Raw genomic sequence first — 19,680 nt, 5'->3', positions numbered from 1 at the left:
AGAGGACTCAGTTTGAAAAAGACAAACAGTAAATCTAATACCTTAGCAGGATCAAGAGACGGCAGATACAAACAGGCACTATTATCATACGCTTGGGTTTAAGAGTAACTGCAATTATGGACACAGTATTTAATAAGCCACCAAGAGCAGAGGTACAGCATGCTATACAAAAGTCTAATGGCTCTTTGACACAGGCTATGGCACAGATAAGGGAATGCGTTGGAGAGGAAACATTTAGATTTCATTCATGCACCCGATGTTGTCTCCTGGTAAACTTGCAAAGAAGCCAGATCCTGTTCAGCAATTTGATCAAAATAGCCAAAATATATTAAGACCTTGTAGGACAGAATGTAGGTCAATTGGTCCCATTTATAATTACCATAAATAGCTTGTGAATTTGTTATAAAAACTGTAACATGACTAAGTTTTCTACTACTGCTTTGGGTAGCTGACATTATGCATAGCACACCTGTTTCTGAGGACTACTCTCAAGAACATAAGGACACACAACCCTCTGTATGGGGGCATTCTGAGTGGTCTCACAAGAATTAGAGGCACATTGCCCTGATCTACCAAACTCTCCTCCTTGTCTAATAAGCCCATCTCTGAGAGTTGGCCAGCCAGGGTTAGCCTTGGGATATCTTCTCCCTATATGGAAAAGTATTTACTGATTCAAATGGAAAATGAACTCATGACTTTGATTTCATTCACACATTGCTCAATCAATGGCCAAACTGAATAGAGACCAATGAAAATAGCAGGCACAAGATATATTTCAAGGACACACATAGAACAAGAGGAAACATGGTGTTGATAGCTGGGCAACAAGAGCAACAATGGACCCAAGGGCAGACCACAACTCCTTAGCTGCCATTGGTCACTCACTTATTTTGTGACTCCTTCAGTACCTCCCATGCCATCCTTCAAACTGCTGGCTGGTCTGGAGTCTTCTCCTTTTAATTAACAAACTTTCATTTGTTATTTCTGCAGCCATATAAATTTGATAATGGTACCTACATGTGTCAACTGTTATTCATTCATTCATCCGTCCATCTATCTGTCTAGCTATTCCACAAACATTTTTTGAGAGCTAGGTGCTAAAATTGCCCCAGCTTTGCCGGGATTTCTTTCAGAGCTATATAATGATGTATATATGAGGTTTGTTATTCTTGTCTGATTATAAAAATAATTTTTGTTCATTTCAGAAATTTTTGAAAATACAGAAAATCATAAAGGTACCCATAATTGTACCATTCAGAGATGATCACTGTTATTCACCATGTGTTTTCTTCACTTAACATTATATTTTGCATATTTTCCTATGTAATTAACTTTTCTTCAAAAACATGACTTGTGGGGCCCCTGGGTGGCGCAGTCGAGTAAGCATACAACTCTTGGTTTCGGCGCGTGTCATGATCTCAGAGTCTTGAGATTGAGCCCCGTGTCGGGCTCTGAGCTCAGAGAGGAGTCTGCTGGAGTTTCTCTCTCTCTTTCCCTCTGCCCCTCCCCGTGCTCTCTCTCTCTCTAAAATAAATAAATTTAAAAAAAAACCATGACCAGTAATGATTGCATGTTATTTCAACATATGAGTATATAATATTCTAACCATTTCCCTATAGTTGTACACTTGTTATTTCCAGTATCTCACTGTTATACCACTATAAATACCTTTGTGTATAAATCTTTGACACATCTGTTTAATTCCTTAGGATAAATTGTACAAAGAAGTATTACTAGGTCAAGAAGCATTAAACATATATAAGAATTTTGGTTCACATTTTTGCTGGCATTTCTTAAAGTGTAATGTTTGCCTAGGATATTTGTTAAGAGAAGTCAAGAGCGAGCCATAAATGAATAGACCACACTGATATGAAGATCTCAAATAAAAGTACATGGCTTCCTGAAGGCATAAACCATACCAAGGGGTTAACTGGTTGGTTGTTTGTTTTTTGTTTTGTTTTGTTTTGTTTTTACAAAAGGAAGCCTACTGATATGTCCTACTGCTAGAGTTAATCTGCAGATTTAGAAATCTGGACAAATAGGACACAGCAGTTTAAGAACACCTCTTACAACTGCATCATCAATATGGTGCTGAGTAATATCCAGGTATCAATTTCAGTGTGTTTTCACTCTTCAAATTTTCTGAGTTAGTTGCTTTGTGCATCATAGAATGCTAAGTAGGCATGTGAATATGGAAACATAATCACATGGAGCCAGCAGACAGGTTGTGATGCACTTGAAGCCTTGAAGCCATAGTTTTGCTAAGTTGCTGAAAGGGAGAGATGTGCTCCACCTAATGGATCAGCTGTGCAAGGTAAAGTGCATGAGAGCTTAACATGCTACTACCCAGCCATATGTTCACTGGATTTACAAGCTGTTGGGACCATAATCAGCCATTGGGCTTAAAGAGCCCTCTCATGAGGAGTCCTAGAAACAACCAATGCAGCCATTTAGGGTCTTAATGCACAAAGCAGTTCCCGGTTCTTTAAAATGCCTTCTACACAGTAGGGCAGGCAGGATCCATTTGCTCCAGCACACTGGAGGGGACTAAAGTCATGTAAGACCAAGAGCCTGAGGAGGTTCTCTTCATTTGTTTAGGTTTGTTTTTATTTGGTGCATGTTGCCCAACAATCCCATGATTGAATCATATTTCCTATTTACTACAATAAATCCATATCACTTCCAGTTCTCTCTGGGTTGTATTGACATTAAGGCACTAAAAAGCTGATAAACATGCTGAGATAACAGTCGTTCACCCAATAAAATGCCACACTGTCTTATAAAACTGTTCATTGTGCTTTTACCCCTCACAATATTTTTGCAGATTTGCCCACTGAACCATTCAACAAATACTAAAGCACTTTCTATAGAAAAGCAAACTGGTGTCATGTCATCTCAGAAGTGGCTTAAAAAGTAAAACAACTAGGGGAACCTGGGTGGCTCAGACAACTGAGCATCTGACTCTTCATTTTGGCTCAGGTCATGAGATCGAGCCTCGTGTTGGGCTCTGCGCTGGGTGTGGAGCCTGCTTGAGATTCTCTCCTTCTCCCTCTGCCTTGCCGGCACGCTCCCTCTCTTTCTCTCTCAAAAAAAAAAAAAAAAGTAAGAAAACTAAACCAAAAATTATAGCCAAATGGCTGTGAGGTTATTTCAAGTGTGGAAAAGATTCATAATCCAAAATTCCAACTACCACTTTAAGATTACCAGGTCCCTTAGTAATATTTTTTAAAGGTTTTATTTTTATTTATTTGAGAGAGACAGAATGCACAAGTAGGGGGAGGGGCAGAGGGAGAGGGAGAAGCAGGGTCCCCGCTGAGCAGGGAGCCAGATGGGGGGGCTCAGTCCCAGGACCCTGGGATCATGACCTGAGCCAAACGCAAATGCTTAACTGACTGAGCCACCCAGGGGCCTCTCCCTTAGTAATCTTAAACAATGATGGATTAAATTGCTTTTCCTTATTTGCTAAATAAATAGGAAAGGCAAGGGTACACAAAGAGTGTTTATAGTGAGTTAGGCACAGCCCAAAATATAACTGAGTTCTGATGCTGAGAAAGTTATTAGAGAGAAAAACATCCTCTAGTGGAATCTCAGGAATTAATACAGAGTAGCTACTATGAGAAGATACTTGTTTTTTAAAAAGCAGTTTTATTATTTTAACTTATGCAATATCCTGACTGGGCTGGGCTAGCAAAAGTATCACCCCTTAAGTGATATGCTTTAGTAAATAGAAAATAAGTGTTTATAATCAGGTTATTAGTAGTTTAGTCATTCTTCCCGTAAATCTGTTTATAAGCCTAACAACACACTTGTTCACATTGGAGGAGAGAGGGTGAGAAGTCTAGCCCCATGTCCAAATTACTCCATTTCGAACTAGTGGCATCTGTATCAATAATTCCAAGTTCTTCAATAAATAGTACAACATACAACAAAAACAGGTTCCCGTGTGTATAGTGAACTGTGCTCACTTAGACTGGAGAAAGAAGGGGTGGGCTAGTGAGGAAGGAGGTTGTGGAGAAGAAAGGCCAACAGAGAAAACAGAAGGAAGAAGTAGGAAGTGGAGAATAAGAGGAAAATTATATATTTGCAGTTACCGGTCTCCAGGAAAATAATTTAAAGCCAGTGTTAGAGTGAAGTGTCAAAGAGTGACCCACCACAACAACTATTGACCTTCTTTCTCCCAGGGTGCTATAAAGATAGGGGAATTAATGAAATCAATATTCTTTACTGCTCACCTGCCATAAACTTTAAGTGACCCTGGACAAGGCTGAGTCGGTACACCTCTAGCATAGTGATTATAAGCATGGGCTCATGAGCCAGACTGCCTGGGTTAGAATTCTGGGTCTGTCATTTCCTAGTAACAAGTATTCTACCTTTCTGTGCCTCAGTTTCTCATCTAAAAATAAGAATAGTATCTACCTCCTAGAGTGGTTGAAAGAATATAAAGTTTTATAAACACAATACACTTAGAACAGTATCTGACATATAATAAAAGCCATATAAGTATTAGCTATTATCATCTGAGTTGCCCCATGCTCTAGCCTCTCAAAAGAAAGAAAAAAACAGTGAAAGTTTTTTCATCTTACAGCCTACAGATTTTGATCATCATTTTATCCCTTCAAACCTGGGGTTTCCTGGACAGAAATATCAGTTGTTTTATCTTCAGGTTGCTGGTAACACAATGGATTTTCTCATTCTAAAGGAAAATATCCATGTGATCCTCTGGAGTTAATATGAATCGATCTTTATTTTGTTACCAAACAGCTTCATGGAAATTCCTCCTTGGCCATCTTTTTTTTTAAGATTTTATTTATTTATTTGACAGAGAGAGAGACAGCCAGCGAGAGAGGGAACACAAGCAGGGGGAGTGGGAGAGGAAGAAGCAGGCTCACAGCGGAGGAGCCTGATGTGGGGCTCAATCCCAGAACGCTGGGATCACGCCCTGAGCCGAAGGCAGACGCTTAACGACTGCGCCACCCAGGCGCCCCCCCTCCCTGGCCATCTTAATCAAGCTAAACCTCATGCTGGGTTTTTAAAAAGTGTTACTGAGATGTAATTGACATACCAGAAAGATCATCTGTTCAAAGCATACAATTCAATGTTTCTTAGTATATTTAGACTTGTGCAACCATCAACCATAACCTAATATTATACCATTTTCATCCCAAAATGAATCCTTATACCCATTAGTGGTCCTCCCCATTTTCCCCAGCCCTAGGCAACCACTAATTTACTTTCTATCTTTATGAATTTGTCTACTCTGACATTCTATTTATTTTTTAAAGAGGTAAATCAGCTTTTTAAAATTAATTAATTAATATTATTATGATGATGATGATATGTTAGTCACCCCAATGAAGGGTATTAAGGAGGGCACGTATTGCATGGAGCACTGGGTGTTATACGCAAACAATGAATCATGGAACACTACATCAAAAACTAAGGATGTACTGTATGGTGACTAATATAACAAAATAAAAATTATTAAAAAATAAAATAAAGTCTATTAAAATCAATTTCAAAAAGATAGTACTTTAGACATAGTTAAGAAAGCACTGTGGAGTGGCAGAACGAGACAGAGAAGAAATCTGAGAACTATGCACTAGTCTCAAATCTGCCACAATCAAGTCATGTGACTTAGGACAGACTGTCTTCATCTTTGTGGACCATATTTTATCTACCTGTACATAAAAAGGAGTAGATTTCAGTGGGTCTTAACCTCTTTTGGGTTGCTCCCCTCCAGGCTACCCTCCACAACAGGGTTATTTTCCTAAAAAATAAAAGCTGGTTATATTATTCCCCTATTTTAAACTTCTTTTGCCTACCCCCCCACTCCAGGATAAAAAAATTCAAACTCTTTCCTAGTGCATATAAAGATCCCTCATAATTTGACCCTTTTGGTCACACTATTCTTATTTCATTTCATTCCAGCCCACAGTTCTGTTCAAGTGCTTCCCAAAGTGTAGTCTAAGGGCCACCTGTATCAAGTACCTGTGATGAAAGCAAATGCCTTTGCCCCAAATAAGGTTAGGATCTCAGGCAATGGAATGTAAGAAGCTACATTTTCACAAGATCTCCAGGAGATTCTGCCTCACACAGTATTTGAAAACCACTGCCCTACATTTTAGCCGTACTGAACTTTCCCCTATTTCCCTGCCTGGAATGTCCTTCCCTGCCTTATCCATATGGTAACATCTGCTATTTACCTCAAATGTCATCTTTGCTATGAAGCCTTTGGCCAATCCCCTAGGTAACTGGCTGTTCCCTTCTCTGTGCTTCTAGCACTTTGTTCATCTCCCACATAGTACTTAGTACCTACTATAATTATCTACTTACATGTCTCTTTCTCCTCCTATAATGTGAGCTTGAAAACTGAGACTATCTCTTAACTTATTTTTCTATTCCCAGCATCTAAGACATAATATACACACAATAAATGTTTGTTGAACAAATCGATGAATAGATAAAGATGAGCTAAACTACTCATTCCACAATGAGTAAATTTTTTAAATTTAAATTTGATTAATTAACATACACAGTGCATTACCAGTTTCAGAGGTAGAGTCTGGCCATCCATCAGTCTTATATAATACCCAGTGCTCACATCACTCACCCTCCCCAGTGTCCACCACCCGGCCACCCCATCCAGCAACCCTCCCCTCCCCTCCAATAAACCTCCTCTCCAGCAACCCTCAGTATGTTTCCTATGATTTTTTTTAAATTTAATTTTTATTTAAATTCAGTTAGCCAACATATAGTACATCATTAGTTTCAGATGTAGTGTTCAATGATTCATCAGTTGCACGTAACACCCAGTGCTCATCATATCACGTGCCCTCCTTAATGTCCACCACCCAATTACCCCATCCCCCCACCCACCACCCCTCCAGCAACCCTGTTTATTTCCTTTTTTTTATTACTAATATCCTCAGTTTATTTCCTATAGTTAGTCTCTTATGGTTTGTCTCCCTCTCTGATGACTTCCCATTCAGTTTTCCCTCCCCTCCCCTATCATCCTCTGCACTGTTTCTTATATTCCACATATGAGTGTGTTTCCTATGATTAAAAGTCTCTTATGGTTTGTCTCCTCTGATTTCATCTTATTTTTCCCTCCCTTCCACTATGATCCTCTGTTTTGTTTCTTAAATTATTCCACATGAGTGAGATCATATAATTGTCTTTCTCTGACTGATTTATTTCACTTAGCATAATACCCAGTACCCTCTAGTTCCATCCACAAATATTTGAGTGCCTACAATGTGCTAGGCACTGTTCTAGGACAAGAAAGTAGCCAGAACTTTTTGCCTATAAGACAATTAGAACTCTGGACACAAGGTTCTATTTGAAGCCTCTTTTCATATTTTATCTGTAGAAACTTCCAAATGAGCCACTTCTTTGTTTATTCATGCTTAGTAAAGAATCATTTACCAGATGTTTACAAGTAAGTAGCATTATGACAACGGGTGGCAGTGGGAAAACACAATGCACTTTGTCTATTCCCATAAATGTGCTTTCAGAGTTTAGACTCAATTTCATAGTAACCTTTCACTTTCTGGAAAATGTAACTTAAATAACTGGCAAAGGAGAAAGTTGTAAATGAAAACAAAGCCAAAGTGATTCTGCCAATAAATACTTTAATGAGAACCGAGGTCTGAAACATACATAGCAGTAACTGCCCTGGCCTATGCCTTCTGCTCTAGCCCAAGTCAGGGGCTAACCAACTACATTTAACCAACATTTGAAAAGAAGGCCATGTTGAATATCATCCATCAGTATCCATCTTCACAGAAGATACCAATCTGGGGCCAGAGTCTCAATGTTAACACTTCCTCTCAGGGAAAAGTTAACATGGTAACACAAACACATGAACCATCCTATACATTTTGAACCATCCTATAGTTCTTCCGTCAGGAGGCTCCCGGGAGACCAGTAGTTCAGTAAACACAACTTTGTCAAAATACATTAGAACACGGAAAAAGGGAAAAGAGTAGAAAGGTCGGCAGGGCTTGGCTCACATATAATTTAGTCCTTAGATTTGAAGCCTCTTGAGCTGCTCGTATGTAATAAAAAACTGAAGAGTAAGTCATGGAAGATTACTGGATTGATAGTGAAAACCTAACCAAGTTCTAAAATTGCGTATTGCATTCTCTTACATTGAGGTATTTAGTCTGTGCACTTCTGAGTTGCACTTGCTTAAGTATTTTTAAAAACAATACCTGGCAAGTCAAGCATGTGCTGAGTGTTCACCATGTCCCCATTATGATTTGGCATGTAGCAATAAAAACAGATTAAAACTAACATACTTATCGTCTTCAGGAGCAAACAGGCCACATACAGACACACACACACACACACACACCCCAAAGAACATTAATGACAACATATAACGCAATGCTAAGAGTAATTGCTACAGACTTTAGGTGATAGGATCAATCCCAAGGAGGGAGAAGAGATACTATCTCCCTCAACCTATAGTCTCCACAAAGGCAAGGAATTACTTTTCAACCCTGCAATACTCACCACTATACACACAAACTACACATAACATCCAATTCATCTCTCTGCACAGAGGAGGCACTCAAACACAGCTAAAGAAAGGTGATTCACCCATGAGGAAAGAGCCCTACTTGGCCTGGATTCCTTTGCTCTGATAGTTGTTTTCTGCCTCATTATTTCCCCAGTTATTTTGTTCCTATAGTTAGGGGTAGGAAATATGGACCACCTCAGCATGTACTTTCCTTGGGCAAATCCCAACAGGGTTTCCAAAACTTCATAACCCCTTCCAGATTTGGTCGTACTTGTTTTATTTTAAAGAAGAAATTTTGGTGTGTCTTTTCTGCTGCCTTTAGTTTGTACTAGACTCCAGCTAGAAATCATTTCTCTACTTAGTTCCATCCTCAATGGTCACAATTAGAATGCTTGAGTTTCTCACATGCCTAAAGGTGTCAATAATCAATTATTCCTTCCCACAGCCTAGAATTACCTGGGAACTTGAAGCATCTGCTTTCATTCTCATATTCTAAAAGGATACAATGATGTTCCAGGGTCCAAGTCGAAGCCAGTTTGGCCAAAATCCTTTATAGAGTGCAAAAAATCCCTCATGTTTCCACATCTGAGGAATATAATAAAAATAGAGTGAATTCCTCTATTTACATCTGACAATTACTTTTATTTTAGTACTCCTCTTCCATGTCCCTCTCCAACAACTTATGGCTCCGTGAATGCTGTTTTTCTAAAGACAAACATTTTGAATTCATATGTTCTCTAAATCTACCTACTCATTCAACAAATATTTAAGCACCTTCCATATACAAGGTGCTCTTTCTTGATGTTTACCATACTCTTCTCTGGTTTACTATTATTACTATTATAGTAATATTATTAGTAGTAATATTACTACTATTATAGTAAACCAGAGAAGTACCTGTGGTAGCCAGCCTCCAAAATGACCCCAATGAAAGCCACTGCCAGTTATTCATACCCTTGTGTAACCCCTCCCACAACACCCCAGGAGAGGTCTGTGTCACCAAGAGAATACAGCACTAGTCTGTCACCTCCATGTTGTAAAAGATGTTTTATATCTAAAAGGCTTCTGCTTCTTTTTCTCTCTTGAATTGTTCACAGTACAGAAAGCCAGCTGTCATTCATGAGGAGAGGCCCAACTGGTGAGAAAATGAGGCTTCCTGCTAATAGCCACATTAGTGATCTTTGAAGCAGATACCCCAGCTTCAGCCAAGCCCTCAGATGGCTGCAGCCCTAGCTTGACATCTGACCACAATCTCATGAGAGAATCTAAGCTGAAATCACTGAGCTAGGTTGCTTCTGAATTCCTGAACCATGAAACTGCAAGATAATGTTTGTTGTTTTAAGGCACTGAGTTTTGGAGGGATCTGTTATACAGGAAGAGAGAACTTATACAGTCCCTGCCCTCATGGAGTGTATGCTCTAGCAGAGCTGACAAACAAATACATGGATTGATATATATTATATTCAGAAATGAAAAATGCTAGTAGGAAAATGGAAGTAGGGTAAGGGAATAGGGAGGTGGGCAAGTCACTATCCTTCTGTTTCATCAGAAACATGGACTACCTCATGTAAATGCTTTCAGGATTACATGAGGAACAATGTGAATTGCTTTGAGTTTAGGTTTCCTGTTTTATACAGTGGGAGTCCTACACACGCCCACTGAGTGGTTATTAAAATTAAATGACAAATTATGCATACCAAAGGTCATAAACTGGTGGCGTATGTTGAATTCAGCTGACAAAAACAGTTCCTATTTAGTGGACAGACTGTTGTAAAATATCTATTAAGTAACTCCTGTATGTTAGGCACTGGGTCATTGAAAATGTTATTCTGCCCTTCCACTGGTGAAGTAAAACCCACCACTATACTAAAAATGGATATTATTTGGATAAGACAATAATATGAGAATCCAAATTTATAAATATCCCCTATCCCATCCTTTAGATTAAGAATACTCGAGATAATTATCTTTACTAACCACTTTTTTGAGCCAACAGTAACAGAATAAGGGCACTTTTCATAGAAACAGAGTGGTAATATGCTTCCCCCAATGGATTACCAGCAAATGCTGAAGGTCTCAGACCAAAATGAATGTTGGAAAATTGTGAAATTCAGCCAAATTTTATAAAGCCCAGATGCAGATAACCTAGAATCAGACTGCTAAAATGCCAAGGGACTTTAGAGACACAATCCAATATAATAAATAGAGTTAATTTATATATTTAATTATAAATAGTGTCACTTTCAATGCCTGATGCTCTCCAATGGCTTCCCTGTGGATTTCATTCTAATTACACATTTTCTTCAATGACCTGTAGGATCCTACATGATTCAGCCTCTGCTGGTCTCTCCAGTTTCATTTCCTGCTACTCCCTCCTTCATTCACCATACTCAGCCACACCAGCCTTCTTTTTAACCCTTGAACATATCCAACTCATTCCCAACTCAGGGTCTTTGTACCTGTTCCCTCTTTATGAAACGTTTTTCTCTCAGATTTTCATGTGGCCACCTTTTCATCATTCAGACCTCTGCTCAAATGTCACCTCGTCACAGCCTTTTCCTGTTTAGCCTAAAGTAGTTCCCTGCCATCATTACCAAGCCACTGTTTCATTTACTTTTACCTGAAATTATATTATTATTTGTGTGTTTATTGTCTGTCTCCCTCAACTAGAATGTGGTCCCCAGGACAACAGGGACTATGTTTGTCTTGTTCACTATTATACCCCCAACACCTAACACGGTCTGCCACAAGAAAGTTCCCAATAAGTACCTAAATGAATATTTGTTGAGTAAATAAACATACAAACACAGTGAGGGTTTCTAACACTCCCATGAGCCATATGAATCTTTAAAAAGCTCCAAAACAGTGACCAACTCCTTCAGAACATTAAGACTGGAAGGCCCACTTTTTGGCTTCAGGCAGTTGTGTGAAAACAAACAAGAACTTCTGTAGATAACAGAGACACAGACTACTTTGTAAAGTTATGCATCCATTCAATAAATAATTTGCTGTGGATAAAGTGATTACAATGCACATAGCCCAGTCTTCACAGAACTTACAGTCTAGGGGGCAGACAGACATTAAAAGCAATTACAATAAAATGTAACAAGTGTAAATAAATGTGATATAATCATACAATGGAATACTATCCAGCCATAAAAAGGAAAAACACACTGATACACACTACAACATGAATGAACCTTGAAACATTATGGTAAATGAAAGGAGCCAGTCAAAAAGGTCACATATCCTATGATTCCATTTATATGAGATATCCAGAATAGACAAATCTAGAGAGACTTAAAGTAGATTAGTGGTATCTTAGGACTAAGAGGGAGGGAAAAGGGGGGTGATAACTAAAGGGTACAAAGTTTCTTTTTGAATTCATGAAAACGTTCTAAAATCAACTGTGGTCATACATATCTATGAATATACCAAAAGCCACTGTGTATAGGTAAATTTTATGATATGTAAATTAGTTCTCAAAAAAGATGTCTTAAAAATACAATAAATGTTGACAGAGCAAGTACAAGAAACTACGTACACATAACTAAGTTCAACACTCAGGGAAGGCCTTTATGAAAACGTAATGAGATCTGAAGAATGAAGAGGAGCTAGCCAAATGAAAAGGATATTTAGGCTGGGGTGGCGGCATCTAACAAAACATGTGGCATGGATGAAAATTTGGGAATGAAAGAAAGTCTATCAGTAGAAATTGTACAGTCCATCTGGAATGTAGAATAAAGGTAGCAGCAATAAAGCTGTAGAAGGAAAAAGGAGCCAAATCATATAGAGACTTGGGTCAACAAGAGGCCATTCAAGGGTTTTAAGATAGAGGTGACAGGATAAGATTTGCTACTGTTTGTTTCTATGTCAGAGATGAATGCATAACTCCATTCACCAAGTGCTCTGGGATTCTCACTGATGAAAAAATAAAGCATGATGTGATTACATATAATGGCAATATAGAGCAGTCATTATAAAGAATTTTAACAGCAAGTAAGTGAATGAGTAAATATAAGTAAAGGTTACTGCCAATATGAAAATATGTTTCTGCCAATACAACACAACATGGTGGTTGTAAGAATAAGCTTTGGAATCAAACAGACTCTGGTTTGAGTCTCAGATCCGCCACTTATTAGGTGTGTAATCTTGGGTAAATACTTAGCCACTCTGACCTGAGTTCCCTTGTTTATAAAAATGGAAAACGTATCTACTCCATAGGGTTGCTGTGAATTAAGGATATACCACGGTGTGTGGCACATAATAAGCATTCACTAAATGCTACCTATTACTCTATTATTGTGCCTTCTACGTCCTCTTAACCAACCTTCTTGAAAGAGTATTTTACACTTGTCTACTTACCTTGATTCCTATATGTTTATCTGTCTCTATTAGAAGTGTCATGAAGGCTGAAACTTTTTTGTTCACCCAACTAGAACAGCACCTGGCACATAAGACTTAAACATTTTTGTATTCAATGAATAATTAAACACACTCCTCAATGCAATCTAGCTTTTGCAAACACCAATCCAGCAAGCCTCCTCTAGAACACATTAGATCCAACAGATATTTTGTAGTCCTTATACTGGACTGGCATCAAATAAGTACTTATCTCTTCCTGAAACTCATTACTCTCTTGACTTCCATGACTCTTCTAAGTTTCCTCATATCTTTTGACTGTTATCTTTGATGTCTTTCTTAGGTTCCCCACCTGCGAAGCCCTTAGCAATTGGTATTCCCCAGAGTCATTTCCTTGGCCTTACCTTTCTCCCTACACCAACAACTGTCAAGTGGAAGGATAAGCATATCAGAAATATTAAGGAGGAGCAAAAAAAAAAGAAAGAAAGAAAGAAAGAAAAAAGAAATATTAAGGAGGGGCTTTTACCAAACTCTACTCCCCAGAGTCAGAATCACTTCCTCTGTGAATCAGTATTAATGGAAGGAGTTCATAATACTCTAGTGTGCTAGAAAGGCAAAAAAGTTGGGAACTCCTCTACCTTTTCTCCTTGGTCTTCCCCTCCATAGTTAGGTAAAACCTGTACAATACTGATTCCCCAGGCTCCTATCTATACCCTCAAACTCTCCCCTGAGTTAAGACTAAGATATCCAAAGAGATTCACTGGGTATTCCTCATGCACTTTAAACTAAGTGTCCAAAACTGTACCGTCTCCCAAAAAACCTCCTCCTCTTCCTGTGATGCCTCTGTCAATGAGTATCACCACATGGCCACCAAAAAAAAAAAAAAAAAAAAAAAAAAAAAAAAACGGAACGTTATCTCTGACACCTCCTTTCTCCCACACCTCTCCACACCCAGTCAATCAAATCCTGTTGACTTTATCAACTAAATTATTCTCAACTCTATCCCACCTTCTGTATCCCCACCACAATGCTCAAGTTCAGGCTTCGTCACCTCTAACTTAGATTACTATAAAAGCCCTCTAATCAGATTCCCTATCTCTAAGTCAGTGTTTTTCAAAGTGTAGTACCCACATTAGCAGCATCAACATTGTCTGAGAACTAGTTAGAAATGCAAATTCTCAGGTCCTACTCCAGACCTACTGAATCAGAATCTGGTGATGGGGCCTCTGTTGAGGGGGCCCAACCAGCCATCTGCATTTTAATAAGCCCTCAAGGTAATTAGGTTGCATGTTAATGTCTTAAGAACAACTGCTCCAGGCTTATCCCCTTAGATTAATGACTTTCAACCTTAGGTGAACACTGAAACCATCTGAGGAGTTTTAAAAATATTTTCAACCTGGGTCCTATCCCCAGAAGTTCTGAGTTTATTGGTCTAAAAGGTAGACACGAGCTGTGAAAGTTCCCCAGGTGATTCCAATTGTGCACCGAGGACTGAGAATCACTGCCTCAGATCCAGTCTCTACAAAGCCAGAGTGATCTAAAATACAAATCTGACTTGATTAAAACCTTTCAATAGCTACCCATCAAGTAAAAAGAAAAAAGCCCAAGCACCTCAGCATAGCATTCAATACCCTTTTTAACCTAATTAGCCCTTAGCCATCAACATGAGAAAAGCACTATAGTATAGAAGTTAAAAATGCTGGTTTAAAGCCAAATGGTCTGAGCTGAAATCCCACTAGCTGTGAAACCTTGGGCAGGTTAGAGCTTCAGGGTCTACCTCATGGGGTAATGATGAGGATTAAGTGAAGGAATATATGTAAGCCTCATTAGGACAGTTTCTGATACACAGTAAAGCATTTGATGGACGGGAGTTACTATTATTCAAGATGCCACCATCTACGGGGAGCCTATCCTAAACTTCCAAATTAGACTAAAATTCGCTCCCATAGGTCCCTGAGTTTATCACTTACCAAGCTTTGTTAGTTATCTGTTTGTACACCTGCAGTATACTCTAATTTCTCTGTATCTACTAAAATGGTGCCTGGTAGATAATAAATGGTTGTTAAACTAAACTGAGAGCAGCAGAGAAACCAGAGGGAAATGTTATATTTTATCCGCAAATTTGCTTTTTGTAGAAGAATGATCACCAGTGATTACATAATACATTTATGTTATTCAGCTTCCTACAAACCTAATAGCAGAAACTTTTCAAAGGCAAAGTGTGAACAATAGCACAATACTAAACTGAAATTGAGTACCAGATTTTCTATTACAGCGGCTCCGTCTTGTCTGAAGCAGGCAAATGTAGGATATGTTAAGTTTCTTCTATTAATAATTCTACATGGTGCTATCAATAAAAGTGTCCCACAGTCACAAGCATTCAAGTTGGAATAATAATGTTAAGGATCAATGTGTATTAGATTGCCAAGGAGACAGCTTTTCTACCTGGGAGTTACTCTGAGATGCTATTAAAAATATACATAATGATTCTTCCATCTTCAAAATGATACATAGCAACTAAGAATAAGGACTGAATGTCTGAGACATCAAAGAAAATTAAAAATGCAAACCAAGTCTACAGTGTGCATACCTTTAAAATACCATCCAAAGTACCCTTGTAGAGGTCCACATGTCCCACAATTGCCCTCTGGTTCATCATGCGAGTTCGAACCACATCCACGGGATTGGAAGCCAGAGCCCCAGCCAAGCCGCATGTAAAGCTGGAACTAAAGGTGAAAACTTTAAGATAGATGCCTCACTTCCAATCCTGACTAAAGAGAAATTAAGCCAAACATAAATGCATAAATGTACGAGTCAGACTCATCAGATAAAACCTGGCACTTGCCCTTTCATTACAATCTAAAGAAAAATATTTCTTTAGAAATATTTCTAAGATGTTTTTTTAGAAACATCACTCAAAAGTTATCCCCACTGGGATGCCTGGCCGGCTCAGTCAGTAGAGTATGCAACTCTTGATCTCCGGGTTTTAAGTTTGAGCCCCATATTTACTTACAAAGAAAATCTTAAAAGAAAATCTTAAAAAAAAATACTTAGGGGCACCTGGATGGCTCAATTGGTTGAGCTTCTGAGTCTTGGTTTCCGCTCAGGTCATGATATCATGGGTTGTGGAATCGAGCCCCTGGGGCTCCATGCACAGCAGGAAGTCTGCTTGGTGATTCTCTTCCTCTGTCCCTCCCCTCACTCAATCTCTTTCTCTCTCTAGAATGAACAGATAAATCTTTTTTTTAAAGTTATCCCCTTCATTTTTTCATCCAAAACTCAGCCTTTTTGAGGGGGGGCAATTTGTAAGTCTAGCAAGATTTCTAAGCAGACCGCATGACACAGCATCTATTTGTCATATAAAGTTTTCATACCACAGCATCATATACCAAATGCATTTGAGCAGTAAAGTGTCATAAAAATTAAAAGATGAAGAGAATGTAGGAGGAGATTAGCAACAGTTTTCAGCCTGAAATTGTGGTTTTGCTTCAGAGGTCCTATAAATTTTCACTTTTTTCTGATTCTCATTGAGAAAAGTTTGCTTTCTAATCCAAAATTAACCAAAGCAAATAACAGATAAGTTTAGATATAGAGGCTGTGTATGAACAAATGCAAATCCTATAGACATCTGATAAGCTGTTGTAATAGCTACCAAGTACCAAAGTACCCACAGCATCTGGGATCTCTGTACAAGTACTGGAAGGCTTAAAGTTCTGGTGATAAGGTGATAAGAAAGACAGGGGTATTTAGACCATCTGTACCTATTATTGATTCAATATAAGGACTTCAGTGAAAGATGCTTTTTGTGCTCAAAATAATGGAAATATGGAATAAGTACAAACTATCACACTTACACAAAGTGAGTTAAAATTGTGTCTCCCATCACCCCTGACAATATTAAGTGCTTTTTTGTAATATCATAGACCGGTAGCTCTACGCCCACAACGATGGCAGCCCGCTGAGCAGTTGGGACGACACCCTGCAAAACATAAGTGATATTACACACCAAAGAAATACACAAGTAGTGACATAAATCTAAAAGTGAACAAAATAGGTTTGAATTTACAAAGTGACATAAAAAACCAAGTCTGAAGTACAGAGGTCATCCTTTCAAATCAACGGCTAATAGTGGAACACTTATAAAATCCAATTCACTTATTTACTAAAAACAGAATCATTGGACTTAGGAAAAACAGGCAGGCGACGGAATCAGCATGAGACACAGAACATACATCTGGATCTCTACAAATGAACATCTCCAGTGCTGAGTATTGAGGTAGGAAGCGGGAACCCCTGAAACCGCGCACAGATATCAGAAGATAAATGGAAGGGAGAGGGAGCCGCCGCGTTCGGGCGCCGGGAAGCGGTAGCCACCTGCACGGGTGAGCGGGTGGACTCGCAGACCAGCACCCCCGAAAAAGCAGACTGAGACCGTGAGCCGGGGAATGCGCGCCACCAGACTGAAACAGAGCTCCGGTGTGCTCACTGGAACCAGCCTGAGACCGGGAGCTCCGGGAGCACACGTGGGGGGGGGGCAGGCGGCTAGCAGCTGGCGGTGTTAGAAACACAAAGGACTGAGACACGCCGGCCCTGGAAGTGAGGGCTGGGACGCCAGGTGTGGGGCGCACATCCCGGGATGCTGCAGGGTTGAGCAGCACCAACAGAAACAGAGTTAAAGTGGCCAGAACATCAGTGGAGAACAATCCGCGATCCCTCTGTTCTGAGACAGAGGCTGAGATTCGGCCACTGCTGCTCTGACTCTCAGAAAAGTCACAGAAAACTGCCAGGGAAAGCCGCCAGAGAACAAAAGCCTGGAAAGACCGGCTCACAGTGTGCCCACCCCCATCCCCCCTCGCAGGGGCCACAGAGACTCTACCCAAACAGGGTTGCCTGAGTATAGGTGCGGCAGGCCCTTCCCCCAGAAGGCAGGCTGAAAAATCAAGAAGCCCACATCCCTAAAATCCCTATAAAACAAGGGCGCATGGCCTGAGTCCAGGGCAATAATTTGGGCTCTGGAAAACCCTGCAACCTCTCCTCATCAGAATGATGAGAAGGAGAAATCCTCCCCCCCAGCAGAGAAAAGACAATGAGTCTGTGGCCTCTGCCACAGAACTAATGGATATGGATATAACCAAATTATCAGAAATGGAATTCAGAGTAACAATGGTCAAGATGATGTGTAGACATGAAAAAGGTATTAACGAAAATGTTAATGAGAATATAGAATCTCTAAGGGCAGAAATGAGAGCGAAACTGGCAGAAATTAAAAATTCTATGAGCCAAATGCAGTCAAAACTAGAGGCTCTGACGGCCAGGGTCACCGAGGCAGAGGAACGCGTTAGCGAATTGGAGGATGGGTTAGTAGAAGAAAAAACGAAAATAGAAGCTGGTCTTAAAAAAATTCCACGCCCACGAATGTAGATTACGGGAGATTACTGACTCTATGAAACGTTCCAATGTCAGAATCATTGGCATCCCTGAGGGGGTGGAGAAAAACAGAGGTCTGCAAGAGATATTTGAACAAATTGTAGCTGAAAACTTCCCTAATCTGGCAAAGGAAACATTCGTGTCCAAGAGGGAGAGAGGACCCCTCCCAAGCCCAACCACGACAAACCTACGCCACGTCACTTCATAGTGCAATTCGCAAACATTAGATCCAAGGATACAGTATTGAAAGCGGCCAGGACAAAGAAATTTCTCACGTACCAAGGCAAAGGTATCAGGATTACGTCAGACCTGTCTACAGAGACCTGGAATGAGAGAAAGGCTTGGGGGGGCATTTTTAAAGCTCTTTCGGAGAAAAACATGCAGCCAAGGATCCTTTAACCAGCAAGGCTGTCATTCAGAGTTGATGGAGAAATAAAGACCTTCCAGAATCGCCAGTCATTGACCAATTTCATAACCACGAAATTGTGATATTAAGGGGGGGTTCTATAAAAGTAAAAAGGCCCCAGGAGTGATACAGAACAGAAAGTCACAATCTGGGGCGCCTGGGTGGCACAGCGGTTAAACGTCTGCCTTCGGCTCAGAGCGTGATCCCGGCATTATGGGATCAAACCCAATATCAGGCTCCTCCACTAAGAGGTTGCTTCTTCTTCTCCCACTCCCCCTGCTTGTGTTCCCTCTCTCACTGGCTGTCTCTATCTCTGTCGAATAAATAAAAAAAAAGAAAAAAGAAAAAAAAGAAAGTCACAAACTATAGAAACAAAGACTATACTGGCAACACGGCATCATTAAAATCATCTCTCTCAATATTCGGTCTCAATGTAAATGGCCTAAATGCTCCCACAAAATGCCACAGGGTTGCAGATTGGATAAAAAGACATGACCCATCCATTTGCTGTCTACAAGAGACTCATTTTGAACCTAAAGATACATTCAGACTGAAAGTAAAGGGATGGAATACAATCCTTCACACCAATGGACCTCAAAAGAAAGCTGGAGTAGCAATTCTCATATCAGACAGATAGGATTTTCAACTAAAGACTATAGTTAGAGACACAGAAGGGCACTATATTATTCTTAAAGGATGTATCCAACAGGTGGATATGACAATTATAAATATATATGCCCCCAACAGGGGAGCAGCAAGATACACAAGCCAACTCTTAACCAGAATAAAGAGACATATAGATAAAAATACGTTAATAGTAGGGGACCTCAACTTCACACCAATGGACCTCAAAAGAAAGCTGGAGTAGCAATTCTCATATCAGACAGATAGGATTTTCAACTAAAGACTATAGTTAGAGACACAGAAGGGCACTATATTATTCTTAAAGGATGTATCCAAC

General features: G+C 39.7%; 2 protein-coding genes across 4 annotated transcripts in view; both read right to left on the bottom strand.

Moving 5' to 3' along the window:
- The window catches only part of RBMX2 (RNA binding motif protein X-linked 2), a 37,046-nt gene extending 28,034 nt beyond the window's left edge, over positions 1-9,012 (bottom strand). The window contains exon 1 of the mRNA XM_002918606.4: positions 8,981-9,012. Coding sequence (XP_002918652.2) covers positions 8,981-8,997 — 17 coding nt within the window. The 5' untranslated portion in view covers positions 8,998-9,012. The remainder of the gene's footprint in view (positions 1-8,980) is intronic.
- SLC25A14 (solute carrier family 25 member 14) overlaps positions 7,612-19,680 on the bottom strand; it is a 32,606-nt gene continuing 20,537 nt past the window's right edge. For all 3 annotated transcript variants that reach the window (XM_034648937.1, XM_034648938.1, XM_034648940.1), the window contains 4 exons: positions 16,741-16,865; positions 15,477-15,612; positions 9,029-9,109; positions 7,612-8,068 (listed from right to left, as the gene is read on the bottom strand). In XM_034648937.1, the coding sequence (XP_034504828.1) occupies positions 8,027-8,068; positions 9,029-9,109; positions 15,477-15,612; positions 16,741-16,865 (384 nt within the window). In that variant the 3' untranslated portion in view covers positions 7,612-8,026. The remainder of the gene's footprint in view (positions 8,069-9,028; positions 9,110-15,476; positions 15,613-16,740; positions 16,866-19,680) is intronic.

The sequence above is a fragment of the Ailuropoda melanoleuca genome, chromosome X (assembly GCF_002007445.2).
Source record: "Ailuropoda melanoleuca isolate Jingjing chromosome X, ASM200744v2, whole genome shotgun sequence".
Classification (NCBI taxonomy): Eukaryota; Metazoa; Chordata; class Mammalia; order Carnivora; family Ursidae; genus Ailuropoda; species Ailuropoda melanoleuca.
The sequence above is the reverse complement of the archived record's forward strand: the minus strand, read 5'-3'. Positions and strand labels throughout refer to the sequence as shown.